General features: G+C 38.7%; 1 protein-coding gene across 6 annotated transcripts in view; it reads right to left on the bottom strand.

The window, feature by feature from the left end:
- Window positions 1–2,337: 2,337 nt before the first annotated feature.
- Window positions 2,338–12,129, bottom strand: part of TBC1D19 (TBC1 domain family member 19) — a 155,379-nt gene continuing 145,587 nt past the window's right edge. For all 6 annotated transcript variants that reach the window (XM_067036317.1, XM_059067735.2, XM_059067738.2 and 3 more), the window contains 3 exons: window positions 10,090–10,205; window positions 3,772–3,842; window positions 2,338–2,758 (listed from right to left, as the gene is read on the bottom strand). In XM_067036317.1, the coding sequence (XP_066892418.1) occupies window positions 2,684–2,758; window positions 3,772–3,842; window positions 10,090–10,205 (262 nt within the window). In that variant the 3' untranslated portion in view covers window positions 2,338–2,683. The remainder of the gene's footprint in view (window positions 2,759–3,771; window positions 3,843–10,089; window positions 10,206–12,129) is intronic.

The raw sequence follows: 12,129 nt of genomic DNA on the forward strand, positions 1-12,129 counted from the left end.
AGTGAGTGAACTGAAATCCAGAAGAGCCAAATGCCATTCATCTATTAGGCTATTTCACCATCAGTAAGAATGCCACAGGTAGAATAATGATGTAATTATCACTGGTCACTCAGATCATTGTGATCACTGGCAGGGCCTATTTGAGAGGTTGCCAGGGGTTGGTAGGAGATGGCGTGGGAGAATGCTGGAGGGAGGATGTCAAGAGAAGTAGTGTGAGAAGTGTAGCTAGAGATGGAGTGGGCAAGGCAACCTGACTGCCTTCAATGCAGTATTTTAACAAGCAGCCAAGAGCGGCATATGGCTGAGAGGGGTTTGTGACAGCAGCAAAATGTGTGGCAGCCTACTAGGTTTGGCTTTGGGGTTCAGATTCAGAATTCCTGGCTAGAGCCACCTGTTCCAAATGAAAGGATCTGCTATGCCATGGTCCATTCATTTTCTTATAGCTATAGATGAAGTCTCAAATTATCAAAGTCATACAAATGCTAATGAAGTTGGGCATTCTTCACATCTTATCTTCTACCACTTGATTTTAAAATGTCATATTTAAAATTAATTACTGGGACCTCCCTGGTGGCGCAGTGGTTACGAATCCACCCGCCATTGCAGGGGAGACAGGTTCGAGCCCTGGTCCAGGAAGATCCCACGTGCCGCGGAGCAGCTAAGCCTGGGCACCACAACTACTGAGCCTGCACTCTAGAGCCTGCGAGCCACAACTACTGAAGCCTGTGTACCTAGAGCCCGTGCTCTGCAACAGGAGAAGCCACCGCAATGAGAAGCCCGTGCACTGCAATGAAGACCAGCCCCGGCTCGCCGCAACTAGAGGAAGCCCGCGCTCAGCCACGAAGACCTAACATAGACAAAAAATAAATAAATAAAACAAAACAAAATTAATTACTGACAACCTCTTATATTTGCTTGGTGCTTTGTAGTTAAAGAAAAAAAAATCACTTTCAAATGCATTTTCTCATTTGGTCTTACTCAACCCTGTAAGGTAAACAGAGCAAATACAAAACTTTCCTGCTGCCTGTCCTCTCCCCCGAATACCCCACCCAAATTACAGATAAGAGAGATTAGATTATCTGGGGACTTCAAGCTAGGACAAGAACTCCTCCAGCTTAATGTTTCTCCTACTAGATTACTACACTGCTACTTTTTAAAAAGCTTATGAATATTCTCCTAAAGAAAAAAGCCAAAGGTGGGTGTATCTGTACACATTTGACCTTAATCATTTAAAACTCTCTCTCTTCCTAACAATCATGGGTATATGCTTATCCCTGTGATGAATGTGCATTTGTATACACAGAATGGCAAAGCATATGATTATAATTGTATCGCCTTCTAAAGCAATAACATGGAGTTTATTAAGAATCAATCACTGAATAAATGTTTATTTAGTCCTCAATAAGTCAACAAGTACCTGATGAATAAAAGCATTTATATAGATTTCCAAATGAATAACTAGTAGTTCTGTAAAATTCCACCACACTTGCAGTCTTGTGCTAAACCTCATACATTTCCTAAAAATATACTCTCTAAATAAAAGACTCAGGAAATAGATTTTGATAAAACTTAATACAATTCTAAGCATTCAGTAAGACTATCAATCTATTGATTCAGAATTTTATTGAAGTGATCAGCATCTTGAATTCGAGTATAAAATTGAAAGACAATGATTTTTGGACTTTTTTTTCACATACTATCATTCTGCATTATAGAAATGCTAGGTCTCTAAGAAGTAATATAAATAAGACCCTCCACTTACAATAAGGACCAAAATAAGATTGATGCCTTGCATAATGTCTTCAGTTCTAGAATGAATGTATAATACCTACTTCTGGTCTCACTAAGCTGCTCAGCCCTAGAAGTAAATCTCATTAAACCAAGCTTCAGTAAAAGTGCATATGGTTTTGATTTTTCATTCCCTTCATTGAGTCCTTGGGTGTCCTCTTTGTATACTTCCAAAGTAATGGAATCTGGCAACAGATCTTAGCAGTGTCAAGTCTTCTAACTAAGAGATGGAAGGTTGAGAAATTTAAAGGGATCATTCTATTTTCTTTTTTCAGAAAGTGATGAATAAAACACTGTCAGGTGGAAACAACTGTATTTGACCTTCCCCAATAGAGGGAGAAATAAAATGGAGAGGGATCTAGAAGATCTCTGATGAGAGAAAAGTTGTTAAAAACACCAAAGTACATTTGAATTCCTACTTAAAAGCATTATCTTTTCCAAGTTTTCCCACATCCTACCCCACCCCTGGCTTTGAGTGAAAAGCAATTTATAAGACAAAATGATTCATTATCTAGAGATAAATTTACAAACTGACATAAGAGAACTGTCCCAGATGCTACATTACCTATTCAAGTTTATTACAGTATCTTTAGTTCTTATTGCATGTATTGTTACATGCCTTTTACAAGCCAGGGTTATCTATGCTATGTATGCTCAATTTAGCAGAAGTTATATCTACTGCTTCTCTCTTGAAAATCAGCAGCATGCAGTGCAGTACGTGGTGTGCAGAGTTATTGTTTCAAAAAGTGAAAAACTACTTAGGTTTAACTGAGGAGGAACATGATCTTTATTGGCTTATATGCAAAGTTTAATTTTGGTTTTATGCAGAGTTTGCATAGTTCATGATTACTTTCTAATGAAAAACTAGATGTGTTGTCAGTGACCTTGAAGAAGATCAGGTGACAGTAGCAAACAGAAAAATTTGAAGAAGAGGCATAACTTTTAAAGTAGAAAGGTCAGCAAGAACTGCCTGAAACAAAAAACAAAAGGAATGATTAATATCGGCATTCTGATCAGCAAAGTGAAGCCTATGAAATAAACACAGAAACACCTTTACAATGTAATTCTGATATCAACACATTCTAAGTTCTTCAGATTGGTCCCAAATCTCTGTACTGAAGCTATAACCTTCTTTCTCTTTTCTGAACATCTTAATGCTAGAACATGTGCAAAATACTCAAATGTGTAGTAGAAAATAATCTGGACTTTAGCCTTGAGACTTCTTCAAATATACAAGGTAGCATGAGTTTATAAGAGGTCTAACATTTCAACTTGCTTCTATAAATAAACGTACATTATGAATCCTAGTTCCGTTATACTAAGGAGTAACTGACTTTAGGAAATCACTTTAAGATGGAACTAATGTTTACTCAGTTGCAAGATGCATAAACATCCTCTTCCCTTTAAACAAAGAATGTAGGCAGCTATTTTAAGGATAACATTTACATTTCTATGAGAGATAACAAATAGAGTAATATTGTAAGCCACTATTTAATTGAACCATGCTTCAGGTGTACGATATATTACTGAAAAGAAACGAGCTTTAAATAATTAACTCACAACTAAAAATAACCAAAAAGCCCATGTATCTTTACTATATCATCCAAACACATGCTCTTTAATTCTTTCAACTAGTTTGTCTTTGTTCTATGAGCATAACACATGGATGTGAACAATTATAAGAAAATGTAACATAAGCCCCAATAGTTTCTATTAAAACTACTAGGTATCTTGTTTCCTGTAATGGTTAGACTGGTTTCCCATAATAATCTTGTTTATGACTCCTTCACAAGAACATTGTTTTCAAGTAATTCAGGAATTCTTAATACTTAATATTACTTAGCTCAAAACTTATGGGTTTTACCCAAGTTAAAAAATTAGGCTGCGAGTAATGTGTGTCCTATGCATCTGACACTAAAGTGCCTGAGCCTGGCAATCTCTCAGGAACTATTTCCATCCCATCTGAGTGAAACTTATCCTTACTTCAGCTGCAGCCAGTGATGTCACCTCCATCAGGTTCACTGCTCGGAAAGCAAACACAGCAGCTGCCAGGACTGGAAAAGAATGCACACTATTTCAACTGCTGGTCTACTCATCAAACAGACAATTTTTTTTTTTTTTTTGCTGTGCGCGGGCCTCTCACTGCTGTGGCCCCTCCCATTGCGGAGCACAGGCTCCGGACGCACAGGCTCAGCGGCCATGGCTCATGGGCCCAGCCGCTCCGCGGCATGTGGGATCTTCCCGGACCGGGGCATGAACCCGTGTCCCCTGCATCGGCAGGCGGACTCTCAACCACTGCGCCACCAGGAAAGCCCCCAGCCAGACAATTTTACTGCTATGCCCATAACCCACTATGAGGGCTCAGAATTAGTGCTTCACAACTACATGCTGCATTCTGAGTTAAGGCCTTGTGATGAATGGAAATTGTCTCCTCTGGAGAACAGTGGCTTGACGGCGCAGTTTTGGGAAAAATGGAAATTTTAGTGGTTTTAAAAAAGCCATTTTATAAATTGTTTCATACCTATAACTTCAACTGTAACAATTTTTAACTGGCATGAAGATCTAATGACTATCTTATAAATAAAGATTTATTTTGATGCAGGTGTTTCTTACTGATGCAATGGAGAGGCTTCTGAAAAGTTATACGCAGACTGAATTTTTAAATATATCAGATGATGTTTCATATGTATCAAGGAGGTATCCTGATAAAAATGTGGCAATAAAGTCTTTCCTTAAAAATATTTTTATACTATTTTGTTATATTTATATTTTTACACTCAGCATTGACTTTCTTAGAGTATCATAAATGGATATGTCTGTGGGGCAGGCTACTGTGGGATTGATCCTGACATTTACATTAATGTTGGCCACAGAAAAAGAAGTTGAAACTTTGAAAAGAAAATAAACCAAACCATCACAGAACATCTTGAAGGTCAATAATATATACTGAGTAGAAAACATTTGGATTTTTGTTCCCATTAATCAACTGCATATGAAAAGAGAGTAACGGTGACATGACATTATGTCTTATTATATAATCTACCATAAAACTTTGTGAAAGTGAATGAGTCATCATGAACAATGGGAGGACCATGTAATAGGTTCAGGCAACTCTGATAAGGAAAGGTACTGCCTGGAGATGACTCTTGACTTCTCCCCATTTTTTTTCATCACTAGTAGTGGTAGTACATTCCCTACCCAACAAGTCCTTAAAGTTTAGGAAATGAATGGTAAGGAATCTTTAAAATTATTTGGAAGACTCGTTCCTAAGTATATTGCATAGATAATGCAAATGTTTTTTTAAAATACATTTTTACTATGGAAGTAATAATAATGATAATAGCAGTTAATTCTCATACCAAAAATGAGTTAAGTACTATTGTTAGCCCCATTTTACGAATGTAGAAACTGAGGCACTGTGAGTTTGGATGACATATTCAGAGTCACACAGGTAGAAAATAGTAGAGTGACTACTCAACTCTGGCCCTAGAGCTCAAGCATTTAACCACTATGTGATGACTTTTTTGAGATTGAAGGTGGGGCTTCCCTGGTGGGGCAGTGGTTGAGAGTCCGCCTGCCGATGCAGGGGACGCGGGTTCGTGCCCCGGTCCAGGAGAATCCCGCATGTCGCCGAGCGGCTGGGCCCGTGAGCCATGGACGCTGAGCCTGCGTGTCCGGAGCCTGTGCTCCGCAACGGGAGAGGCCACAACGGTGAGAGGCCCGCGTACCGCCAAAAAAAAAAAGAGAGAGAGATTGAAGGTGAGCAGTAATGACTCATCCCTGATATAGAAATCTGTGTGCTTTCCTAAGAATCACCTTCTCTTCTGTCTCTCAGAATGGTTTTCCCCTGGGATAAACCATAATGGAAAAGAATATAAAAAAAGACTGTATATACATGTATAACTGAGTCACTTTGCTGTACAGCAGAAATTAACCCAACATTGTAAATCAACTATATTTCAATAAAAAAAAAAAAAAAAGAATGGTTTTCCAGAGATGGCCTGAAGGATGATGCATGGTGGTCCTGGACTCTGGACCACCTGATAGGGGTCATGCCTATGGAGTAGAAGTCAGGATCCAGGTCTCTTAATTTCCCCAGATAGAGGCAGAGTGACTGGGAAACACAGGCATTTTTTGAGGGGACAACAGATTTTGGACAGTTTGTCAAAAAAAGCATTAGAACTAGTTAGGAAAATTCTGGGAGAAAAAAAGATGGTAGTGGTAAAACAAAATTTAAAAAGTCATCAGCTAGGGCTTCCCTGGTGGCGCAGTGGTTGGGAATCCGCCTGCCGATGCAGGAGACGCGGGTTCGTGCCCTGGTCCGGGAGGATCCCACATGCCGCGGAGCGGCTGGGCCCGTGAGCCATGGCCGCTGGGCCTGCGCGTCCGGAGCCTGTGCTCCGCGATGGGAGAGGCCACAGCGGTGAGAGGCCCGCATAACGCAAAAAAAAAAAAAAAAAAAAAAAAAAAAAGTCATCAGCTGGGATTATTTAATATGTAACAAGGGATATAAGAGACCGGGGCAAAGAATTTACCCTTTAATTGAAATGGAGAAAACTTAAGTACCTAAAGTCCCAGAATTTACCCTTTAATTGAAATGGAGAAAACTTAAGTACCTAAAGTCCCTCAGCTTCCATTTTTACAAGAATATCAAAGAAAACCATTTCTGTGGACCAACAACTTCTTTATACTTTTCTAATATCTGGAATCATATTTGAAAATGGAGACATTTTAGGAGCTAAGGGTTGTGGTCACTATTTCCTTTTTTGAGTATAATTTAACAGAGCTGGTGAAAGCTTGACAGGATGGTCAAATTTTCCGCTGTAGCAGGAAAGAGTTTTACATGGTGGGAAATATATAGTTTTTCCAAAGGTAGATAAGAGGGGGAATAAAAGAGTAGTTACTAATTGACTTCAGCATCCAAAATGCTTATGTGCTCACAACCTTTATTTATCTTGGTTTCACATCACAGAAGTTCCTCTCCGTCTGCTTCATGATTGCTTTGCCCACTCCTTCCTCAGAGCAGGTTTATTTGCCAAGGAGAAGAGGTCTATACTTTGGGATATTTTCTTTTTTTTTTTTAATTAAAAAAATTTTTGTTTTTTTTGGCTGTGTTGGGTCTTCATTGCTGAGCATGGGCTTTCTCTAGTTGTGGCGAGCTAGGGCTACTCATTGTTGCAGTGCACAGGCTTCTCATTGTGGTGGCTTCTCTTGCTGCGGTGCATGGCCTCTAGGCACGGGGGCTTCAGTAGTTGTGGCTCACGGGCTCTAGAGTGCAGGCTCAGTAGTTGTGGCCCATGGGCTTAGTTGCTCCGCGGCATGTGGGATCTTCCCAGACCAGGGCTCGAACCCATGTCCCCTACATCGGCAGGCTGATTCTTAACCACTGTGCCACCAGGGAAGTCCTGGAATATTTTCAACTGAAGTCATGCTTCATATGAAATATAGAAACTCAAATATTTACTTTTAGTCTTTTAAACTGTTCTCATTACTTTAATTTTAAGCAACTCTATCATGAACATTAAGACACCTATGCTTTAAACTGTTCTTCAAAAGGCCCTAATTAGTTCACAATTGAAACCAGTAATATTTACTAAAATATTTCTAAAGATTACATAAGCTCACTTGAGCAAAAAAGGTGGTCACAAAATATTCAGACCAAAAAATGTATAAAATAATCACAACTAACTTATATACACATCTACATGCAATTACCTACCTACCCTATGGCTCTTTATTTGAATTCCATGGTAGGAATTCCCATTAGTCTAATTCCATTTCTAGATGTTCTACAATTCTTCTCTGCAGATTTTTTTAAAAAAATAAATTTATTTATTTGTTTGTTTTTACTTTTGGCTGTGTTGGGTCATTGTTTCGGTGTGTGGGCTTCTCATTGTAGTGGCTTCTCTTGTTGCAGAGCATGTGGGCTCTAGGCTCATAGGCTCAGTAGTTGTGGCACACGGGCTTAGTTGCTCCGCAGCATGTGGGATCTTCCTGGACCAGGTATCAAACCTGTGTCCCCTGCACTGGCAGGTGGATTCTTTTTTTTTTTTGCGGTACACGGGCCTCTCACTGTTGTGGCCTCTCCCATTGCAGAGCTCAGGCTCTGGACGCGCAGGCTCAGTGGCCATGGTTCACGGGCCCAGCCACTCCGTGGCATGTGGAATCTTCCTGGACCGGGGCACGAACGCGTGTCCCCTGTATCGGCAGGCGGACTCTCAACCCCTGCGCCACCAGGGAAGCCCCTCTGTTGATTTTTTAAAAACACTCAGAGAAAGTGAATGGATGCAGTAGTATGAACTGCATTTCTACCTATACATCAATAACTTCTGTATTAATGTATTAAGCTTACAGCAGAGTACGTGGCTTAGAGCAAATGTAGCATTCAACATTCATTTCTCTTTCACTTCAGTTTGCTGAGGGGTAATAAGTCACAGAATGGGAGACTTTAAATTGGAAGATGCTTTGAAGGTCTTCCAATTCAACGTTTCTTTCATGATAGAAAACCTCTTAACCCTTCAGATGACAGTTAAAAAGCCCATTCTACTTTTGGAAAGTCCTAATTATTAGAAAGTACTTTCTAATACTGAGCCCATTTCTTGAACATGCTCTAATGTTTTTTGAAATGATAGAAAAAGCTACATACAATACTCTTCAAAATTTATGCCCTACCCAGAAGAGTTATTTGGTAGAAAATCTAAAATGGTAGCAAAAAACAAGACCACTTAGCCTGGAAAATAGAAGATTTTGAGGAAAGGAGCGGGTGAAAGAGTAGAAAAAACATGATGATGATCCTGGTTTAAAAGTAGTACATTTTAACAAGTTATATTATCCAGGGACTTCCCTGGTGGTCTAGTGGTTAAGATCCCATGCTTCCACTGCAGGGGGTGCAGGTTTGATCCGTGGTGGGGGAACTAAGATCCCACACACCATGCAACGTAGCCAAAAAAAAAAAAAAAAGTTATATTATCCAGAAATGAAATGGGCTACTTGGTAAGACAGGGATTATCCAACACTGAATGTTCAAACACAGGATAAGGACTGCCTGTCAGAAATATTTAAAAGAAGTTATACCTGATGACCTCTAGGATTCCCTTCTGTCTCCAGATTGTATGTATCACTGCCATTCAGCCAAAAGAGGTGATGGCAGACCATTTTTTCCTAACTCATATTTGTATGGGCTTTAAAAACAACTGAGATAGAAGGATACTGGGAGTTGTTAAAATCCCCAGTAAATGATCTCTCATTATACCAGGGGCAACATTTATCTTCATGGCATTTTATTATTACCTCAATTTTCGTTTTCAAAATGCCATCCAATTACTCAAACTCTCAGCATTCAAAAATATGTTAATATGGTACCTAGAGAATCTTCTGCAAGAAAAGGGTTATCAATTAAGCATTATTTCCAAATGGCCCAGAGAGGTGTCTTTACAATGCTATCACTGGGTAAAGATTAAATAATTTGTTCAATATCACAAAACTGGAGAAGGTTGGAACCAGCACTCTGCCAACTTCTCGCTCTCCATGCATGTGAAAACCCTGTAATACTTATTTGAATTCCCTGATAATTTCAATGATAAAAATAATTGAGTCTATTTTACACACAGAGAAGCAAAATAATATAATAAGGAATCTGTGCCCTATGTGTTATCACACAGTTGCCCTCTGTGTATATCTGTTGTAAGAACTTAATTATTAAATAAGAGATGGAATTGTGGCTTTCTGAAAAAAAGATGAGTTTCTTTTTGGCTTAAGAGAATATGTAAAAGGGGAAACTCAGTTACCAGGGCAGGAGTCAGAGACTGTTAGCAACAAGGAAAAGGTTTTGAGTTCAGTATAAACTGAAGTCCAGAAGAGCTGAGATTTCAACTATGCAGGGAGGCTCAGTCTCAGTTTGGATTTTAGGTAGTAGTTGAAAAAGGACACAGAACAGAACACTAAGGTAGTCAGAGGAGTCAGGAAAAGAACAGAAGTATACCTACACTCTGCTGTGCAAACCTCACAGGTGCTGAGTCTGTAAGCCCTGGCTGGACTAAAAGCAGGGGAGGGGACCTGGACATTCCTAGAAGTGACGAAAAAAGACTAGGAATAGACGTGATGGGCAGTTAGTCAGACATATTTAGATTGCAGAATCTCAGTGCTTGTCTTCTAAGGCAGATAAATCTACTAAATGTTCATGAATTAGAAATGCCAGACAACTGTAGACTCAAATTCCAATTACAGATGGTGAATGTTAGAAAGGAAAGGGGCTTTACTATAGAAAGAGCATGTGTTTTACAAACAAGCACTTACTCTTACCAGCAAGAATTTCCAGAGAGTTGTACCCTAAGATTCTATCCCACAAAAGCAAGAGTTGATCTGTAGCTAAGTATCCAGAGAAAGCTCGAACCATCCATTTAAATGATATGCGAAGTCTGTAAGCAAAGAAAAAAAGAAATTTTACCAGTGGAATTTTTTCTCGTCGAAAAGCAATATCAGAAGAACTCAACCAGTTCCATTATTAGGTAACTCCTTTGTGGGTCTGAAAAATCACATGGGCATTTAAAACTGAAGCACTCTACACATATACAATGGAATACTACTCAGTCATTAAAAAGAATGAAATAATGCCATTTGCAGCAACATGGATGGACCTTGAGATTATCATACTAAGTGAAGGAAGTCAGAAAGAGAAAGACAAATACCACATGAAATCACTTATATGTGGAATCTAAAATATGACACAAATGAACTTATCTATGAAACAGAAACAGGCTCACAGACATAGAAAACAGACTTGTGGTTGCCAAGGGGGAGCGGGGGAGGGACAGATGGGGAGTTTGGGATTAGCAGATGCAAACTATTATGGTATTGAATGGATAAACAACAAGGTCCTACTGTTGCAGGTCCTACTGTTCCTACAGGGAACTATATTCAATATCCTGTGATAAACCATAATGGAAAGAATATGAAAAAGAATGCATATATATGTATAACTGAAACACTGCTGTGACTAACACAACATTGTAAATCAACTATACTTCAATAAAATAAATTTTAAAAAACTCAAATACTCTATTAAAAGCTGTAATAAGTGCAATGGTGAGAAACCATGAGTCCTCAAATTAGTGGTCTCAAAAGCATTAAGAGAAAGAATTATATTTCTGGGTCCTACTTTATGTTAGAGTTCATTCTTTAGAAAACTCACTTCTACATTCTGTTTTTCAAGGTGTGTACTAATTAGCTATCAATGAGGTGATCTTATAGTCTTAACAGTTCCAGACAAGCCAAGAACATTTGAATTTTTATTCAAGATACTTGAAAGAGCTTGATAGCTGTATATTTTTCCAATTCAATAAATTATATTCCTACATTTCACTCAAATGGCTACAAAGGATGAAAAAAGACAAAGAAAAGTAGTTTTAAAACTATAGGGGGACTTCCATGGTGGCACAGTGGATAAGAATCCGCCTGCCAATGCAGGGGACACAGGTTTGATCCCTGGTCTGGGAAGATCCCACATACCATGGGGCAGCTAAGCCCATGCCTCAAACCACTGAGATTGTGCTTTAGAGCCTGCGAGCCACAACTATTGAGCCCATGTACCTAGAGCCCATGCTCTGCAACAAGAGAAGCCACCGCAAGGAGAAGCCCAAGCACCACAATGAAGAGTAGTTCCTGCTCACTACAACTAGAGAAAGCCTGTGCACAGCAACAAAGACCCAACACTGCTAAAAATAAAATTAAATCTTAAAAAAAAAAAAAAAAAAAAGCTATAAGGGACCTTAGAAATAGATCTCTGATTTGAAACCCTTAGTTTTACAGAGGAGGTCATCAGAACTCTGAAAAATCAACCAGAAAATTCAATTAAATTCTATTTTGCAAAAAAAAAAAAAAAAAAAAAAAAAGTCCTAAGAAGTATGAGATCCTACTGTTTCATAACTAGGTTATGTTACAATAACAATTTATCTCTAGAATCAGGAAACAAACTCTTTGGCTTTGGTGCCTGATCTATTGGCAATTAAACATCACTTGACTGCCCCTGAGAGGTTCTAGTCAAATTCTTTGTTAAAATTGTTATATAGATAAATATCTGTACTTTTTCTTAAAAGAGAAAATGGGATTGAGAGATTGCCTTTGTTGGTGTCATATTAATTTTCTTAAGACTGAAAAAGGACCCCCAAGTTTCAGAAATTCCTCAATACTAGATAACTATTGTTCTAATATAACAAAGTACATGTAGGCAGTAGTACTGATAAATCAAGATTTTTGGTTGGTTTTAGAATATCTGTTTATAGATGCCAAAGAAACTTTTAGCCAGCAATTATTTTAAATTTAAATAATTTACTAACTTTTAAG

This window comes from Kogia breviceps, chromosome 6 (assembly GCF_026419965.1).
Source record: "Kogia breviceps isolate mKogBre1 chromosome 6, mKogBre1 haplotype 1, whole genome shotgun sequence".
Taxonomy (NCBI): Eukaryota; Metazoa; Chordata; class Mammalia; order Artiodactyla; family Physeteridae; genus Kogia; species Kogia breviceps.